Here is a 20597-nt window from a genome sequence, read left to right as displayed (position 1 = left end):
AGGGCATAGACCACACCTCGAACATTCATCCTTGGGCGTGAGTGGAAGCCTCACTTGTGAGGGGTGGAGAGAGTTGGGGAGAGGTGGAAAGAAGTGGAGATTGGCCATGGGCAGGTGTGTGATTGACTATATAGTCTCTCTAGCAATGAGACTTCAAAAGCTTTCCCTCCCCAGGATCAAGAGAGGATCAGAAGGACTGGCAGGACTGGACCTTAGACCAAGGAGACATCTTTGGACTCTCACATTGTGTTGTGGGTTAAGCCTAGATGCCTTTAAGAACCAGAGAGCTGACAGTCCTCCAAGGCACTAAGTGTATACCAGAAACTGTAAGCTGTATTACTTTATCCCATAAGCCCTGTATCTGCTATATAAGCTGAGTGCAGAGATCATTCAGCCATTTTTTTCCCTGGCTTTCTACCTCTCTCTCCCTTCTGAGCGCAGATCCTTATCTCCTGCCATGCGGAGGAGGTCTCCTGCCTGGCTCGGTCATGGCAAAGCTAGTTTTGTAGCAGAGCCATTTGGCTGAGCTTGGGAGGGTAGGGAGGAAGGGTCTGAAGCCTGGGTTGTTGGAAGGCTTTTAGCTCAAGGAACTGGTTGTAAGCTGGGATGTGAACTCAGGGCTTCTGCATTCATGTAAAGAGTGTAAATATTTGCACATAGTGTATCCATTTCCATTCCCAATTCTGCATGGAGCGTTTGGAAGGGGTAAAGTAGATTTTCTGTCCACTCTAAACCAAACTGAGACACATTGGTTGTAGCTATAAGCCTCTTTCTCCTCCCTCTCTCCCTTTATTCTGGTTTACTTTACCTCTGTCCTTTTGCACTGTTCTGCCTGTCATGCACCACCGTTACGGGCCAGTAACAAGGCTGTACTGTCGATTGAGGCAGACCCCCCGGCATGGTTTGCCTTAGTTTTTGCACTTCAAGATCACATCAAACTGTAACAAGGGCCACACAACTGCCTCTTTTTCCTTGCCCATCTCTTCTGAGGAGTTTGAACCACTAGTTTTGGCACGCTGGTGGTGTGAGCTATCCCACCACGCTTCTGTGATGGGTACTCTATCAGAATTCCCCAGGTACACAATGGCTTCCAACTCCTCCTGTTTGTTTCCCATGCTGTGTGCATTAGTGTAGATGCACTTCAGTTGATCTAAAGGTCTTGCCACCTTCTTGCAGGGAGAAGTCCCAGTTGCTATGTGGCTGTTCTCATATGCTCCTGTGGTTGCTACTTTATCAGTAACCTTAGCATCCTTGCTGCCATGTGGCATTCCCTACCTCCACTGATAGAGCAGACCAAAAGACCTCCCTAGCACACCATCCTTGAAGTATTGGTGTGCTGTCCTTAGGCTTGTTGCTAGCGAGCCTGGTTTTGTGCCCTAACCCCATCCAATCTAATTTAAAGCTATTTCAATAAACTCTGCTAGCTTGTGGGCTAGGATCCTTTTCCCCTTTGAGACAGATATGTCCTGTCTGTTGCCAGCAGACCTCATGTCCTGTAAATCAACCCATGATTGAAAAGTCCTGCCAGAGACACCAGGCTTGGAGCCAGGCACTGATCTCCTGGCTGTTCCTGTTTATTCCCTCATCACACCCTCAACTCTGGGGATAAATGAGAACACTACTTGCACTCCTGATTCCTTAACCAGCTGTCCTAAGGCCCTGAGGTCTCTCTTCTTTGCCCTTGAACTTCTTGTAATTACTTCATGTCTGTCTACCTCAAAGATCAGCAGGAGATAGTAGTCTGAGGGCTGCACTAGGGAAGGAAGCTTTCTCCATACGTCACTAACCTGGGCCCCCAGGAGGCAGAGGGCTTCCTGAAGACATGGATCTGATCTGCATATTGGGCCTCACACTCCCTTCCAAAGTGAGCTGCCCATTTTATTCTTCTTTTATTCTTGAGTGTAGATGTTTTAATGTGGAGTCTAGACTGCCTAAACCTCAGCAACTCCTACAGCCTGGGTGACCCTTGTCACTGCATTCCCATGCTCCAGTCTGTCCCATTCCCATGCTCCAGTCGTAGGACCCATCCCAGCACATCTCAGTGATGTCATAGCCCTTCAGGCATGTGCATGTCTCTCCTCCTGTTTGTTCTCCATGATATGTACATTAGTATAGAGGCATTTAAGTTGGGCTGCTGTTGGAGCTGACTAATTGGTTTGAATTCTCATGTACTTTTCAGGACTGCTCTCTATCTATTCTCTGCCCAGCCTGTGCTTGTGCTTGGGATAGCCCCAGCACAGGTGCAAGACCTTGCACTTGGCTTTGTTAAACTTCATGAGTTTGGCACTGGCCCATCTCTCAAGCCTCATAGATATGAATACAGACAGGAAAACTGATTATATGTTATAAAGATCTGTCAGTACAGACAAGACACATAGTCTGTACAGTTTACAATACAGGACAAAGAAGCTGGATGGAGAAAAAGGAGCAGGGAAGTCATTCTGCCCCTGCACACTGCACTGGTTAGGCCACACCTTGAGTCCTGTGTCCAGTTCTGGGCCCCTCAGTTTAGGAAGGAGGTTGACTTGCTGGTAGGTGTCCAGAGAAGGGCAACAAAGTTAGTGAGGGGTTTGGAACACAGCCCTGTGAGGAGAGACTGAGGGAGCTGGGGTTGCTTAGCCTGGAGAAGAGGAGACTCAGGGGTGACCTTATTGCTCTCTACAACTACCTGAAGGGAGGTTGTAGACAGGCAGAGGTTGGTCTCTTCTCCCAGGCAACCAGCACCAGAACAAGAGGACACAGTCTCAGGCTGCACCAGGGGAAGTTTAGGTTGGAGGTTAGGAGGAAGTTTTACACAGAGAGAGTGATTGCCCATTGGAATGGGCTGCCTGAGGAGGTGGTGGAGTCACCATCCCTGGAGGTGTTCAGGAGGAGACTTGATGGGGTGCTTGGTGCCATGGGTTAGTTGTTTAGGTGGGTTGTATTGGTTGATAGGTTGGATGCGATGATCTTGAAGGTCTCTTCCAACCTGGTCTATTCTATTCTATTCTATTCTATTCTATTCTATTCTATTCTATTCTATTCTATTCTATTCTATTCTAAAAGGATAGAGTTCTTCCCAAGGGATTGGTATGACTTGCCACTTGTGTGTCCTGTGACTGTGAGTGCCACTCTCTGGACTCAGCCTCCAGCCAGTTCCTAACCCAGCTCAGAGTGCTGCTGTCCAAGCCAGAGGCTGACAGCTTGGCCAGGAGTTGCTGTGGGGGATGGTATCAAAGGCCTTGCTGAAGTCCAGGCAGACCACATCCATAGCCTGCCCCACATCCACCAGGCAGTCCCCTGGGCATGGAAGGAGATCAGGTTGCTTTTATACTAAAAGCTTAAGCACAAATTTAAAACTAATTGCTTTTGAATACCTTTCCTAGTCAAAGCTCAGAACTGGTCATAGGAAAAGACATTGAGATTGAGATGTGAGTGGGTGATTTCAGTAATTTCTCATATGTGAAATGCCTGTATTCTTTTTTATAGCATGCAATACCACAAATGTTAGATTTTCATGGAAAAGAGCAATGGCTTCTTGACACAGACCCGCATGGACATAGCTTTAATTTGACATCATTCACTCCATTTTGATGTATTTTGATTTAAAAGATACATGGAGACCATGCTAATTCATGCCCTCCAGCAGATTATTATAAAGAAAGAGGCAATGTTCTGAAGTAGCAGATAAAAAATAAGTAATATGACTAATAAATAGTGTAATTTTGTAGTTGGGAGCTCTTTTCCCCACATTTCAACACTTTTAGGAACAATATTTTCTGTGTAAGCAACTTCAACTCAATATCTAACCTCCATTTTCTGTATGACAGGGTCATGGCTCACAGTCCTGCCCACACGGGTTGGATTCAGTTTAAGAAGGACACTGAAACACTTGAAGGTGTCCAGAGAAGGGCAACAAGGCTGGGGAGAGGCCTTGAGCACAGCCCTGTGAGGAGAGGCTGAGGGAGCTGGGGTTGCTTAGCCTGGAGAAGAGGAGGCTCAGGGGTGACCTCTTGCCCTCTACAACTACCTGAAAGGAGGTTGTAGCCAGGAAGGGGTTGGTCTCTTCTCCCAGGCAGCCAGCACCAGAACAAGAGGACACAGTCTCAGGCTGCACCAGGGGAGGTTTAGGCTGGAGATGAGGAGAAAGTTCTTCACCGAGCGAGTCATTCGTCACTGGAATGTGCTGCCCAGGGAGGTGGTGGAGTCACTGTCCCTAGAGGTGTTCAAGAGGGGATTGGATCACAGTATCACAGTATCACTTAGGTTGGAAAGGACCTTGAGGATCATCGAGTCCAACCTATCAACACAGACCTCATGACTAGACCATGGCACCAAGTGCCACATCCAATCCCCTCTTGAACGCCTCCAGGGTCGATGACTCAACCACCTCCCTGGGCAACCCGTTCCAATGACGAACGACTCGCTCGGTGAAGAACTTCCTCCTCACCTCGAGTCTAAACCTCCCCTGGCGCAGCTTGAGACTCTGTCCCCTTGTTCTGGTGCTGGTTGCCTGGGAGAATCCAACCTTGGTGATACTGTGGTACTGTGTGATACTGTTATCAGTGGTCAAGGGTTCTGCTGCCATCAGTAGATTTACTCATGTAGCTGAGACCTCTAACACATAATAACTCTTGCTCTTGCTTTTTCTCTCTCTGTTTCTTAGGTTGAATGCTCAAGTATATCTGACTACTCAGAAAAAATCATCAAGGCCAACCACTTGGACAACAGTAAGGCATATAAAAAATAGTTTCTTCAGAAAAAGGAGAAGTTAATTGTTTGTTTGCTTGCTGCTGGTTTCTTTATGTGTGGTTGTGTGGTTTATGTATAAAGTGCATTTTGCACAACAGTTCCTCATGGAAGTAGTTGCTTATACACTTCATTGTGTACAGTACACAATAGAGGCTTGACGGGGCTCTGAGCAACCTGATTTAGTTATACACATGCCTCCTCACTGCAGGGGGTTGGACTTCCTATGCTTTCTGTGATTCTGAGATCATACACCTCAGGTGCAGAGCCTGTATATTCCCATGATGGCCTTTTATCAGATAGCTACACAAGCAGCATGCCACAAATCAGTTCACACCTGGATTTTCAGCAACAAGAACTGTGTGTGAAGGGACCATAAAATCATAGAACCATTGAGGTTGGAAAAGACTTCCAACTATTTAACCTCACCGTCAAGCCCACCACTAAAGCATGTCCCTGAATGCCATGTCCACAAGTTTTATAATCAGAACAAAGAAGAAAGATCCAGTGTGCTCCAGAGGTTGTGGAAGGTGTTTATCTCTGCTTCTTCCTCCTGTTTCTCCTAGGAGCAAGTGCTTGTCAGAACTGTGGAAGGAAAAGTAGAGAGCCCTAGTCTTTGGAGGAAGATTTGCCTGAGCAGAGTCAGCAGTCTGTCCAGCTGCAGTTTAGTCTGCACTGTAAATGGCACAACTGAGCCAACATTTACAGTTGCACACTTTACCATGACTCATGTTTGGGTTTGTATTAATGCATCTCCACACTGACCCAAAGGATCTTGTTGCTCATTGAAATTTTTTGCCCCCCATTGAGTAGAGAAATGTATAGTCAGCAAAAAGGGCTGAATCAAGACAAAACTCTGTTTCTAGAGCAGATACAATACAGCTGGGGACATCACAATCTGTTCCCACATGATGCCTTATGAAGATAATTCCTCACAGTGAATGGGGGTGAGAGGAACTTGTGTTGCTGCTGTTTACACTGTGGCTGTTCCAGGTATAGAGGGCTTCAATGTCTGCACATATGTCACTCTGGCAGGTGTCAACAGTGCTGAAATTCACCACCCAAAGAACTGTGGCAGTAAAAGGTCTCTGGAGAAAAGAGAAACAAAGAGAAATTCTTGCTGAAGCTTATAGGCAGTAAAAGCCTTCAGTGTAACAACAGAACTATTAACTGTGAAAGGAACATGTTTCAGAATGGGAAGGAGAAGAGAGAACTCTGCTCTAACAGCTGATGCTTTGTGTTACCAGTCTGAAGCAATGTTCCAAACTTCTAAGGGGGCAGTCTGGATTAAAAGTTTGCTATGCACATACAGTGGCAAAGTCTGGCTAGAATAACACTAATAGTGCATGTCTTTGGGGAAGACAAAAGGCTCATTTTCCCTGGGATAAAAATCACCCAACCCACACTTCCTGTTAACAGCTAACCCAGTTCTACCTAAATCAAAGCACCTTCATTTTCCTCAAATTGAATCTTGACCACTTTTATCAGTAAAAATTACTGTTGTTAAAAATTGCTGTTTATTAGGAAGGAGGTTGAGTTGCTGGAAGGTGTCCAGAGAAGGGCAACGACGTTGGTGAGGGGTTTGGAACACAGCCCTGTGAGGAGAGGCTGAGGGAGCTGGGGTTGCTTAGCCTGGAGAGGAGGAGACTCAGGGGTGACCTTATTGCTCTCTACAACTACCTGAAGGGAGGTTGTAGACAGGCAGAGGTTGGTCTCTTCTCCCAGGCACCCAGCACCAGAACAAGAGGACACAGTCTCAGGCTGCACCAGGGGAGGTTTAGGCTGGATGTTAGGAAGAAGTTCTACACAGAGAGAGTGATTGCCCATTGGAATGGGCTGCCCGGGGAGGTGGTGGAGTCACCATCACTGGAGGTGTTCAGGAGGAGACTTGATGGGGTGCTTGGTGCCATGGTTTAGTTGTTTAAGTGGTGTTGGATTGGTTGATAGGTTGGACATGATGATCTTGAAGGTCTCTTCCAACCTGGTTTATAATAATAATAATAATAATAATAATAATAATAATAATAATAATAATAATAATAATAATAATAATAATAATACAGTAATATTATAACCTAATAATGTAAAGTAAAATATTCCCTGCTCACTGTATTCCTCAACTTCAAGTGCATCAGTTACCTTGTCAAGGAAGAAAGCAGATCCATGAGCCTTTACCCACTGCAAGAGACAATATAAATGGCAGACAAACACAAGCTGAAAATGATTTGTCTGAAGAATCTGGAATAGAAGTGTAAAGAGGAAGTATATTCTTTGAAAGTGAAAAAATAATTGGTGAATTGTGTAGGGATCCTAAAGGAAATGTGTGATACAACTGAATTAAATGTGCTATTCTACTGCATCCATCTCTCAGGGAATTTTAATTTCCTTGAAACTAATTTGATGACAGAATACCTGACAGCAATGTTTTCCATCAGTCATTTCAGGTAACTGTTGAAAGCTATGCAGGCCTAAAGCAGCCAGAAGATTCAGAGTGAGAAGGACAGTGTACTAGAGAAGGTTTGGTCATGGAGCAGAAAGGAAGGAAAAATTATTCTCTCATGAGAAAACAATGTTGTACCAACTTTCTTGTTTGCATATTGTCAGGCTAGATGTGACTGCTTCAGCTGAGTCAGTTCCCCCTTAGTTTCCTCACTGTGAAGCCAGCTGTCGTGGCGTTGGAAGGGTAAGGCCAAGAAGCCTCTTCCCTCCCCCCTGTAAAGTAAAGGGAAAGAAAATTGAAGGGAAAGGAAAAAGAACCTCACAGCTGAATTAGCAAAGCAGTGGAGCTGTACATTTACAAAGCAATGAAGGATATGCAGGGGAATATATACAAATTTACAATATGTACAATATATACAAAGATGTACAATAGAGTAGCACAGAAATGAGAGTTCCCCCCCCCTCGGCAGAGGGGGTTCCCCACCTCCGCTCTCCCCTCTCTCCCCCTTTCCCCAGAGTGGGTTAGAAAGAGAAAGAAAAGAGAGAAAAAAAGTTAGAAGCAGTTTGTGTTAATTGGAAGGGAGTTAATACAGGCCTTTATCAGTTTCAAGGCCGAAGCCTTGGCAGAAAGCCCAGGAGCTGCAAGCTGCTGCCCGAAGGAGAAGCGGAAGCAAGACTGAAGATAAAAGTGCCGGAGTGCCCAGGATACCCTCCTGCACTCCCAGTTCAGAAGGTGCTTCCTCCCACTTTACCAATGAAATTAGTTTAGATTGTTCTTTTCATTTACCAACTTCCGTCCACCATATTCCCTTTCTTAAAGGCACAGCCTCAAACGGTGACACCAGCATACTGTATTTGAAAGGAAAATGAGAATTAGTTCCATACAGATCTGATATCTCAGAGATGAGATCATGTATCCATACAGAGATGTTTAAAGGATTCTAGGTGAATGCTTTGCATCGTATGTCAGTGATCTAGAGACGTAGATGTGTGTAAAAATGAGATCATGCAGGTAACCAGGTAAGGCCTGTTTTTCAGTTGCTTTTTAGTATATGGGTTTTATTTGGCTTGGGTTTTTATCTTTTATACTGATTCTAAAACTTCTGTTTATTGTACTTACTGAGTTTTAAAATAGCCTTGAGTCTCATGGAGGGAAGAAAATAATACTGGAAAGGTCAGCCTGACATTCACCAGTGAGGAGCTTAGTGAGAGGTTTTGTTATGTGAAACATATTTCTCTGGATTCTTTTTCCAGTAATCACAATATTCAAAGGTAAAGTGGAAGAAGTTGAATTACCTGTGGATAAAGTAGACATCATCATCAGTGAGTGGATGGGTTACTGTTTGTTCTATGAGTCAATGTTAAACACGGTCATCTTCGCACGAGACAAGTGGCTGGTAGGTGCTCTGCATGTGACACTGCTGCATCAATCAGCTTTTATTTTCTGACTATAAGCCTTCCCTCTCCTGCTCTCACAGTAACAAGACATGGTTGCACCTCCAAGTGCCATTTCCTAGACTTTAATGTAAAGATTAACAAAGGGCATCTCAGTGAATGAGTTTTGCTCATTCTGACTGCTGCTGAAATACCTGATGACACTGCTGCAGGCTGCAGGAGTTTCTCAGATTAAAGCTGATGTGACAGTCTGAAGGAAAACAATAAAGGCATGCAGGGGGTGCTTGTCTGGTTTTTGTATGTGCAGTTCAAAATGTGATGTCTTTGTCAGGTGAATAGATTACGAGATCCATTTCCCCACAATTCATCAACAGAAACCTGGAGGGCTAATGTTTCCAGACCGAGCTGCTTTGTACGTGGTAGCAATTGAAGACAGACAGTATAAGGACTTCAAAATTCACTGTGAGTAAATGCCTAAGAGTAACACCTTTATACTAGCTATTTCCCCAAAATATTTGCTTTATTGTGGTTGGCTTTAATTTCTTTGCTGGCAAAGTTTCACAAAAGCCAAGAAATTATGTTGACCAGGCCAGAATTCTAACATGAACACTGATCAAACCCTAATCTGGTGATAAATTTCGGCAATTTACAGCAATTTAAAGTGCACAAGGGAAAGATGCATGAATAAATTGATGTAGAGCTGCTTAGAGGAATCTTAGTACCTTTACCTCTATTTTTAAATGTCTATTTTAGGAGATTTAGGTTTTGGACTGCTGTTTAAGTTGATAATATTCTTTTCCCATCCTGGTGCTGGTTTTTACTTTTTAAATAAGAAAACCAACCAACCAAAGATGCAAATGAATTGTCAATGTTAAGGAGCCGGAGCAGGGAGGGCATTGTCCCCTGTTACTCAGCTCTGGGGAGGCCACACCTTGAATATTGTGTCCAGTTTGGGGCACCTCAGTACAAGACAAATGTCAAGGTGCTGGAGCCAGTGCAGAGGAGGGCAAGGAAGCTGTGAAGGGCCTGGAGAATAAATCTTATGAAGAGCAACTGAAGGAGCTGGGGATGGTTAGTATGGAAGAGAGGAGGCTGAGGGGAGCCCTCATGGCTGTCTACAGCTCCCTGCAAGGACGTTGTCGAGAGGCTGATGCTGGTCTCTTCTCACAGGTAATTAGTGACAGAGCAAGAGGGAATGGACTCAAGCTGTGACTGGGTAGGTTTATACTGGACATTAGGAAAAAAATTTTCGCAGAAAAAGTGCTCAGGCATTGGAATGTGCTGCCCAGGGAGGTGGTTGAGTCACCAACCCTGAATGTGTTTTAAGGTTGTATGGATGTGGTGCTTGGGGGTATGGTTTAGGGGTGGGCTTCATAGAGTAGGGTTATTGGCTGGACTTGGTGATCCTGAGGGTCTTTGCCAACCTGAATGTTTCTGTGGTTGTATGAAACAAACTTTGAAAAATCTCATAAATAACCTTGTGGAAAAACCAGCATGTAATGCTTTTTTCACTTGGAAAAATACTTTGTGAGGACATCAAGATTAAAAATAAGTATCTCACATTTTCCTTTCATTTTGATGTGAGGAAAATTGCTAAACTTTATTTGCTTACTTCATAGGTACTTAAAATTGTCCTTTCCTTTACATTTCAAATGTGTTTTTTTTTTTTCCCTTTAAGTCTCTTTGAAAAATTGATGCTGCTAGGGACCTCTACAGCTCCAGCCTCCTGCTAAAAGTCACCATCACTGGAGTTGTTTAAGAGGAGACTGGATGAGGCACTTGGTGCCATGGTTTAGTTGATTAGATGGTGTTGGGTGATAGGTTGGACTTGATGATCTCAAAGGTCTTTTCCAACCTGGTGTATTCTATTCTATTCTATTCTATTCTATTCTATTCTATTCTATTCTATTCTATTCTATTCTATTCTATTCTATTCTATTCTAAAAGCAGGGCACATTTCAGTTCAAACAGATCACGCAGGGCCTTGCACTGCAGTCAGGGTAGGGGGATTCCATAGCATCTCTGAGCACTTTACTGTCAGGAGTAAGGTTGTTTCTGAATATCCAGTCAGAATTTTCCTTGTGGAACCTTGCCTTCATTGTCCTTTATCAGGTGATGGGAATCTGTTTCTGTAGCAGCAGAATGTGATTAGATCTGCCCCAGGCTTAGTAAACCAAATTTTCTTGGACACCTTTCATATCTTAGCATGTGGTTCACATTCATCTCCAGAAGGTCATAGTGCTGGTTCACATTCAACTTGTCTCTCAGGTCATCCAACTTCAGATTTACTAAGTCATAATAATTTTGATGAAAGAAGTTCTACATTATTTCTCTCTTCTTGTTTTTTAAGCTTTGGTTTGGTTTTTATTTATTGTTTTTATAGCTGCTCAATTTCACTTCAAGGCATCTTCTATTAGCAGGAGGAATGCATCCACAAAAGTCCTAAGCAATTTTATTTACCAAGGACTCGTAGAAAACCTTGGGTGAAATTGGTGGTTTCAGTCAATCTTTACATGAAAATGCCTAAGTCCTCATTCCTTGCCTCCCAGCTCCTCTCAGAAGAGAAAGCTTCCTGTTTCTGTGACCAAATTCATTATCTGGAATATAGCAGGTGACACAGAAAATTGGTGTAGGGAGGAAAGAACTGAAGGAGAGCTGAAAGTTAGGGGATTGTAAAAAATGTTTCAAATTTAAGATGCTTTGAGAAACTAACAATATTTTTAATTATTATTGCTAATCTTTGACACATCCATTTGCATTGACAGGGTGGGAGAATGTGTACGGCTTTGACATGACCTGTATTAGGGATGTTGCCATGAAGGAGCCTTTGGTGGACATAGTAGATCCAAAGCAAGTGGTGACCAATGCCTGTTTAATAAAGGTTTGGTAATTCCAAATATATCTCATTATCAATGTTTAAACCTAACTGCAGAATTACTTGGAGATCTGCTTCTTATGTTTCACTACTGTCTTTGTATGCCTTCATCTCGCTGCAGAATGCCATTGCACTAAGAAGGAAAATTGTGTAGCTTTAAATTAGTCAGTGCTAGTATGTTGCACATACCCAATACCATCTCCCCAGCAAAGCATGGACTGCCTTGACTAAGGATGGCATATCCAAAAGCAAGCTGCTCCTTGTGATTCCTGTGGTTACTACTCACTGTAACTTAAGACTCCTACAAATGATACACGTGCAAACAGTGGATAAATAGAGACACGGTGTGAACGTTCATTGTCCTACCTTCTTGTTGCAAATGCTCCTGAGGAGAAGGTGTGAATTAATTGTATTTGCAGTTTAAAAGTCTGAAGCATCAGTTTCTGCATTGGTCAGCTCTAATGAAGTAACTCTTAATGTATTCCAAAGCATGAGATCAGAAATGGAACTTTATTTGTACAACCTCCTGGTTGCTAGCTCAAACATCTGCAGCCAGGAGTTAATTTGTATCCTGTTCTACGTATAAGACTACTCTCTGATATCAAAACCAGGTTAAGAATCCATAGCCTGCAGGAAAAGATGAAAGCTCTTAAATTCCTTCCATGTGAAGGAGCCCTCATGTGGGGCTGCTTTTGTGAATAAGGCAATAGCAGTGGCACTCGGGCCCGTGAATCCAAGGCTGTTCTCATTTATCCCAAAGACTCAGCTCTAATTTTTCCCTATCACTTTTTGCTGGTAACAAACACAGCATTAAGTATTGCCATATGCAGAAAGGCAAGACAGAACCTTTGCTGCAGAACCATTACTGAAAGCAGCAAGAAGGAACAGAAGTAGAAATACTCTGTCTGCGTGCATGCACAGTCCATCTGCACTTAGGGGAACACAAGATAACTGTGTCTGAAAATAGCCTGAGCCAGAGCAAATTGAAATTGCCATACACTCATAAACACATAAATTGTGTCTGGAGAGTGAGAGACTGGGGGGCAAAATGGGTTGGCTTCTCTGGAATAAAAAAAGTCATAAAAGGTGCATGCCCTTAAATGAAGTGCAAACCTGGTGCTTTCTTTAGAAGGTTTTTGAGAGTACTTTGGTTTAAGAAGACAGAAGTTTTTTTCTGACTGTTGCTATTCAGGTTTAATGTTTAATTCTGCACAGCCTGCTATCTTATGTCCATACAATGAATGGTGTTTTACTGTGTGCCTTGGAAGCAAAGTGGATAGTAACTAGACAAGCAGCAGCCACTCCTCTTTCCAGAATCTGTCCCCCATCCCTAATAGCACAAAATGATGAGTCAGAAAAGAGAGCCCTGTCAGTGAAAGGCAGGAAAGAGAGAGGCTTTTGTTCAAGTTAGCAATGTAGAAGCAGGAAGACTGAGACTTTCTTCTTTTCATTTACTTTTACCCATGGTTGATTTGTATGAAGTATATTTCTTTGATGTTGAAAATATTTGTGAAGTCAGGGAATAATATTAGGCTAAGAAAACATTGGAGAATAAACAAAGCAATAATGTTTAATTATTCAAATGTTTTATTATAGCATTTCAAGATGGTACAGCTTATTCATACTAGATTCACAGAAGGATATTGTAGGGGTGTATTCAAACCACAGCCAGCTACCTGAGGGTGCTTGCCGGATGAGTCTGGGTTCTCTGTACATTAATCAGTAGATGGATTAGTCACTAAATGCAGATCAATCAGAGCCCTGTGCTTCTGTTCTACAAGATCAGCAAAACAAGGCATGTCCTCATTAATACTCTCAGGAATCAGATGTAACCCAAGTTTTGAACTCTTCAAGAACCTCCAGCCACTGTTGTAGGGTTGGAAGGGTAAGGCCAAAAAGCCTCCTCCCTTCCCCCTGTAAAGTAAAGGGAAAGAAAATTGAAGGGAAAGGAAAAAAACAAACTCACAGCTGAATTAGCAAAGCAATGGGTGCTGTATATTTACAAAGCAGGGAAACGCAGGGAAATATATACAAATTTACAATATTTACAGTATATACAGAAATATACAACAAAGTAGCACAGAAATGAGAGTTCCCCCCCTCTGCTGAGGGGGTTCCCCACATCTGCTCCCCCTTCTCTCCCCCTTTCCCCAGAGTGGGTTAGAAAGAGAGAGAAAGAGAAAAAAGTTAGAAGCAGTTATGTGTTAATTAGAAAGCAGTTAATGCAGGCCTTGCAGTTTATCAGTTTCAAGGTCAAGCCTTGGCCGAAAGCCCAGAACAGAGAGCTGCTGCCCAAAGGAGGAGCAGAAGAAAGACTGAAGACAAAAGTGCAGGAATTCCCAGGAAACTCTGCTGCACTCCCAGTTCAGAGGGTGCTTCCTCCCAATCTACCAATGAAATTAGTTTAGATCCTTCTTTTCGTTTACCAACATCCAACTACCATATTCCCTTTCTTAAGGGGACAGCCTCAAATGGTCACAAGCCACTAAGCCACAAGTGCACTGGGAATGGTGCATGCAGGAAGTAGAGCATCTTCTCTGTTGTGAAAACAATTCCTCTTGGAATGATCTCTTAAATACGTGCTAGAAGCACAGGAATTTTCCTGGCAAGTAGCTGTCTTCTGTTTGAATTCCCAACCAGTTCAGCCACGGAAGGTAGATGGACCAGAGCATCTTCAACTTGCCAGAGACAATAGCTGATTTCAGGAAAAGTGTGCTAGTAGCATTCTCAGGGCCTACTGCTTTCAGTAACATGGCCTGGAAAATGGAAGTTTGTTTCAAACTCAATAAAGCAGTTGCATTTCTTTTCTCTGATCCCCTTACACATTAAAGAAACACAGAGGGGTTTGGGTTGACACAAACCTTTATCTCCATGTTAATTTTTATTTGGTGTCAGCACCAGGGACTACAATAACAAAAAAAAATCACTTATTCACATAGCTGTAGAAAAACCTGCAAAGGGAGAATGGCAAAAAATACTCACCCACCCACCCCCCCAAAAAAAAAGGTTCAGACCATGCCAATCACAGCTTACAATAAAATATACCATGGAGAAAGAACCAAATGAAAAACAAACAAACCAAACAAAACCCCAAACCCAACCAAACAAAAGAAATCTACTTTTGTGCTCCCATTTGTCCCACACTTTCCAGGAACAGTGTAAAGCTCCTCCAGGTCACACATCACTTTAAGAGTTTAATGCTCCCTAAAGCACAAACTTCCTTCCCTGAGCAGCAGAAAATTAATAAATCAGGGAACATTCTTGTTTGCCAGAGAACATAGCAACAAACCAACAGAAACAAAAAGAAAACCAAACTGTTGATCTGCATGCTCAAATGGCCAGTTCCTTGAGAAATTCCTGCCTCTTTGGAACCGTGATTGAAGCCTTATTTGGAACTGTAACAGGAAGCCTTATTTCAAAGAACCTGCAGCATTTTCTCTTTAAAGGTATTGTTGCTCCAAGATGTCCTGCTGCACAGCTGGCACTGATGAGCCCCACGTTCTTCTTCCACATTAATCTTTACCCATGAGGTTTAAGACAAGGCTCTCCTCACAAGGCCTTTCTCTTGCCTCACTGCAACCCCAGTCAGCTCCCCAATCACATTCCTTTCTCCCAGTGTCTCCTAAAGTAAAGCAAGAGGCAGCTTTGCCACTTGCTTTCCATCTTCTTTCAAACACTGGTTGTAGTTTTTCCCGTTTTTTCCTCTACTCTTCTTCACATGAAAAATCTCCCTTCTCTTTCCTAAGTGACTTCCCTTGTCACTCTTTCCCCTCCAACAGTTCTCCCTACTGCCTTTTCTTCTCAGCATCCTCAAATTTGATTCCACCTATTCCCCACCCCCACCAAAAAAAAAAAAAAGAGAAACCCAAACAACAGCAGCAACATTTAAAAACCAAAAGCAAACAAACAAAACCCCAAAGCCAACCAACAGTAGCAAATTTCCAGCATTTCCTTCTGGGCAAACATGGAAAAGTGCCAGAAGAGGGGCACTGGCAGGAGGCCAGGTCTCTGTTATCTGGAAGCTACACTTTCTATCCTGTTACTTCATCTAGTACAAAACCAACATATGCTTCAATATCTAGTCAAAACAACATCAGATACTCATTTTTCCTTTCAGTGCTCCTTAGAAACATCCATAATTTAACACAGTTTCTTCTCTCTCCACATTGACACTTTGTTCTATGCAGTCCTTAAAAGAAAAAGGAAGGAAAAAAGGCAAAGTCATTTTCTTCTGGAACAGCAGATGCATTTGGGGTTCTGCCTGTTGCGTTCGGTGTTCAGCTCCCATTTAGATGCACTGTCAAGTGACAATAGAGGTAGTTTTCTCAGTGCTTGTCAAAGAAAAAGTGTTTGACCCTTTCTGCTTTCCCTAGAAATTAATTTTACTTCTCAGCCTGCAGAACAATTGTTTCCTGAATCTGGCAATACTGCCTGTACCCCAGTGCCTCTTGTCCTCCAGCTTCTATGTCAGTTCAGCACTTTTACCTGTTACAAGTAGCACTGCCTCCACCATTGCATCCGATGTTTGGGTGACCATTTCCCTCTGTGTGCAAACCAAGACAGAAGTAGGGGGAAAGTCCCAACCACAAATCCAAACAACCCAGCAAACATACCACAAAACCCAGGCATTCACTGAGATTTAAAGCTTTAACCTTTAATCTCCATCCTCACACTGATGATTAAGCTGTCTGACTGGGAAGGATATCAGAAAAGAGATGCAGAAGCAGCGCTGTAGAAGCAACTTTAATTACTCCATGTGAGGAAATGGGTGATACCATTCAAGCAAGAAATACATAGCAGCTGGTGACACCAGAGTCTACCTCACTGTCATCATCCTGGTGATTCTAAATGATCTTCTACACATTGTTTGCTCAGTCTTAGACCAACTGGTGCTATAGGACAGCCCATCAACCACTTTTTATGCAGTGAATGTCAAAAATAGACCTCTGTCTCTCTGCAACAGGGACGTGTGGTCTCATGGTCAGCTGCAGTCTTGACCTCCTTATTTAGCTGGTAATTCTGATACTTCTATTGTTGCCTAGGTTTACACATTTATTCATTTATTATAATTAGAAGCTATATGTTAATTGGATACCTGCTTAGCTATGCCTAATTGGTGGTTGTTGTGTTATAAAACTGAATGGAATCCCTTAAATCATGACTTTCCACCTATTTGATGCAAAAACAGATTAGTCCCATGTGCTGTTAGGTATCATTAATCTTCAGTGAGCAGTAACATTTAATAAAACAATACATAGTACCTAGTGTACAATTCACAGTGACCACCAAAACAGGCCAGTTTCAAAACTATGTCAATGAATGAAGCTCCAGCACATGTCATATGCCTTGCATAGTAAGCAAAAGGGCACGCTTCTCTGCTGAAAAACGTACTGCAGTATTTTGTCCATTTTATCCAGCATGGTTTTGAGACATCTCTGCTAACTTCCTTAATAAAAATGTCATCTACTGCTTTTGAGTCCACTTTGCACAACACAGCTCAGAGAGAGGGAGCCCGATCCCATTTATGTGCCATATCACCAGACTTCATTCACAACTGCCCCAGAGCGATGCCACTAAAAAGACACCAAAACTTACAGACCTGTGCAGCTGTCACCCACCAGTCCAGTCTAGCCTGTCAAAGGAAATTTTGCAGGCTGCTGTTGAAGTCTGCCAGAAGATTAAGGAATTCTTACTCTTAGTATGCTTGCTTAAATTGTCTTTTGCAAGAAAACATTTGAAGGCTATCCCAGTTTTAAGTGACTGTTTATAAACACAGATCACTTATAAACTCTAGTGACTCAGAGTGCCATTGCAGTGTAGTAGAAGGATTTTCATTACGCTTAAGGGTTTTCTCATCAGCACTGCTAATCTGACAGGCTAAAACCATAGCTTGCTTAAGTCATCTCAGCATAAGCTTTCTGGGTTTCAGAAGCACATGCTAAGTGGTCTCAGTGACTGAAAGATGGCTGCCCGTTTTGAGGTCCATTCTTGCAGACTTCTCTTAGGCTATAGAATGCAGTTGCCAGAAGAGCCTGCTGTTGTGACCTACAAGAGCCTTGTAATGGACATTCTAGATCCTCCATTTTTGCAGTGTGGTATGAAATGTGATCAGAAGCTGATGAGGTTGACAATTTCTGGCTCATGTTGGTAGAAGCAGAGGATATTTGGATTTCTGCCTGCAAAGCTTCTATTTCCCTATGTGCATGAGCAGTTTTGTTGTTAATAATCATTTTCTGAATAACAGAAAAATATGTGTGGGGTATCTGTCTCTTTCCAAATATGCTCTGACAAAGACAATAAGGACAGTGAAGCCAGACACATTGAAGAGGATATCAGAAAGTGCAGCAGTAGGAAACGTTCCCCATGGCACTGGAATACAGTTGGCAGTATTTCAGGCTTAGTATCCCCCCCTATCATGACTACAGGTGCAGATCAAAGCAATACATAGTTGGGAAAATCAGATCCATCCAGACAACTCACTTTAAGCCTTGAAGAGTGAGATTTAAATATTGATGGAAGTAAGCAGCCTTGGAGACTGCTCCCAACTACTGCAACAAAGCCATAGTGCATTCACATTTTTGTCCTTCTGTCTAGTTCAAGAGCAAGATCCCTGTGCTTACTGTTTGGAATCAGTTATCTGACACAGGTCTAGAAAGCATTTCCAGCAAAAAGCATGCCCCTGCCATACCTCATGCTTGGCAGTCAAAGTGTGTTCCCTTCCAGAGATGCTTAAACAAATCAGAAACTTATTTTTATGCAAAACTCAGCTCTGCCATCTCTCCTCCTGCTGACAGTCCCTGATGATAAAAACTCTCAGAACTGGGTCCTGCATCTCCATTTCAACATCCATTGTGCCTGTATTTGTCAAAGCACACTTCTACCTTGTTTTCCTCCTGCAGCCCTTCCCTGCCATTTCCAAGGAGACACACTCTCCTTGGGTGGTGTGGTGGTTTAGGGTGGGTGCTGGCCCAGATGCCACTGCACAGAACACACCTGGGAGGTCCCTACGGGTGGGCCCAGCCCATGGGGTGGTCACAGGCAGGTATTCCATTTCCCATAATGCCCTGCTCCCCTATAAAATGCCCATGCGAGGTCTTCACTTCCTCTTTCGTCCCCAGCTGCAGCCTAGGTAAAATGGCGTGAGCTGCCTCCCTTGGGCCTGCCCAGGCCCAAGGCTGGGTTGGGGGGGAGGAAAGAGCCCTGGGGGGGTTTGGGTGTACCCCCAGGTGGGGATGGGATGTTCTTGGGTATGTTGTGGGATCTCTCTCTTTGTCACGGTGCTTGTGGTTCTCTGTAAAGCTTTCATTGGTGTTTGGTTTTGAATTGTTTTGCTATTTAAACTTTCCATCACTTTTGCAATCCCTTTGTCTGAGTCGTTGTTTCTGCCCTGTGGTGGGGAGGGGGTTTGCCCCAACCCATTACAGGTGGCCTCTCAACACATGCTGTCAGCTTAGTCAGATAAGTGACAACTGCTACATTCAAATGTACCACTGAATCCCTGCAGTGGTAGCAGGCCACCAGTGGTCTTTGCTGCTGGTCATTAAATAAAATGCACCACTTAACACTGAGCTGAGAGTCACAAGTAAATGTCTTTTCCTTTCTCCCCTAAACAGGAAGTAGATATTTATACAGTGAAGACTGAAGAGCTGGCATTTACGTCTGCCTTCTGCCTGCAAATCCAGCGCAATGATTACATACACGCCTTGGTCACCTATTTTAATATCGAATTTACAAAGTGCCACAAGAAGATGGGATTCTCCACAGGTAAGCTGCATTGTTGTTAATTTCATTTCTGTTGCTGTCAAGAGCTGGAGAGCTCCCAAACAGAGAGGGACCTGGGTGTGCTGATCGACAGCCACCTGAATATGAGCCAGCAGTGTGCCCAGGTGGCCAGGAGGGCCAATGGCATCCTGGCCTGCATTAGGAATAGTGTGGCCAGCAGGAGCAGGGAGGTCATTCTGCCCCTGTACTCTGCTTTGGTTAGGCCACACCTTGAGTACTGTGTCCAGTTCTGGGCCCCTCAGTTTAAGAAGGACATTGAAACACTTGAAGGTGTCCAGAGACAAGGCTGGTGAGAGGCCTTGAACACAAGCCCTATGAGAAGAGGCTGAGGGAGCTGGGATTGTTTAGCCTGGAGAAGAGGAGGCTCAGGGGTGACCTCATGGCCCTCTACAACTACCTGAAGGGAGGTTGTAGCCAGGAAGGGGTTGGCCTCTTCTCCCAGGCAACCAGCACCAGAACAAGAGGACACAGTCTCAAGCTCTGCCAGGGGAGGTTTAGACTCGAGGTGAGGAGGAGGTTCTTCACTGAGCGAGTCATTCATCATTGGAACGGGTTGCCCAGGGAGGTGGTTGAGTCATCGACCCTGGAGGTGTTCAAGAGGGGATTGGACATGGCACTTGGTGCCATGGTCTAGTCATGGGGTCTGTGTTGATAGGTTGGACTCGATGATCCCCGAGGTCCTTTCCAACCTAAGTGATACTGTGAGACTGTGGTACTGTGATATCAGTGCTACTGGTCAGATGTAAAAAGAAGGTTTAATGTACCAGTAGCCCTGAATTTCAGTAATAAAATTCCTGGTCACTTTGGGGAGGGAGCGGATGGATGCTTGCAGCAACCCTGCAAAAACAGAGGCAGGTTTTCAAAACAGCTGCAAAACTAAGGAGCTTAGCAGGAATTCTGACCCAGGACTTCACACCCATTGCCAGTTATATATAAATCTGTGTCAGGCTTCTCAGAATATGCAGGCAATTGTCATCCCAGTGAGAGACAGCAGCTCTGCATCCTAGTTTCCCCCGTATCTGAAATTAAACAAAAGCTTGTCTCAGTCTAGGAGAAAAACGTCTTTTTCTTCCCCCCCTCTAGCATATAATCACACACATACTGCTTATGCAAGTCAGCTCTAGTAACCCAAATGTGAAACTGGTTTACCTCAGTAAGCACATATTTAAAGGAGTAACTCGACTGTTTGCCAGAGTGAACAGAGCAGCCAGCGTTGCAAGAAGTGTAAAAGCCTTGTAAGTGCTTTAATGACAAGGACAGCAAAAAAGTTACCTAAGGTAGAAGACACTGTAGGGTTCAGGTATTTGCATTTTCCTCAAAAGGCTGGTTTTTTTTCAGCAGAAGACAGTCCATTCATAGAATCATAGAATTGACAGGG

The 20597-nt window shown here is 43.7% G+C and overlaps 1 protein-coding gene across 2 annotated transcripts in view; it reads left to right on the top strand.

The window, feature by feature from the left end:
* Nucleotides 1–20597, top strand: part of PRMT8 (protein arginine methyltransferase 8) — an 88927-nt gene that overhangs the window by 62103 nt on the left and 6227 nt on the right. For both annotated transcript variants that reach the window (XM_068166044.1, XM_068166043.1), the window contains exons 4-8: nucleotides 4646–4709; nucleotides 8422–8564; nucleotides 8937–9024; nucleotides 11328–11443; nucleotides 19051–19201. In XM_068166044.1, coding sequence (XP_068022145.1) covers nucleotides 4646–4709; nucleotides 8422–8564; nucleotides 8937–9024; nucleotides 11328–11443; nucleotides 19051–19201 — 562 coding nt within the window. The remainder of the gene's footprint in view (nucleotides 1–4645; nucleotides 4710–8421; nucleotides 8565–8936; nucleotides 9025–11327; nucleotides 11444–19050; nucleotides 19202–20597) is intronic.

The sequence above is a fragment of the Melanerpes formicivorus genome, unplaced genomic scaffold (genome assembly GCF_026170545.1).
Source record: "Melanerpes formicivorus ecotype bairdi unplaced genomic scaffold, bMelFor1.0.p_v2 SCAF_96, whole genome shotgun sequence".
Taxonomy (NCBI): Eukaryota; Metazoa; Chordata; class Aves; order Piciformes; family Picidae; genus Melanerpes; species Melanerpes formicivorus.
Note: the sequence above shows the minus strand (reverse complement) of the source record. Positions and strands in the feature narration are given on the sequence as shown.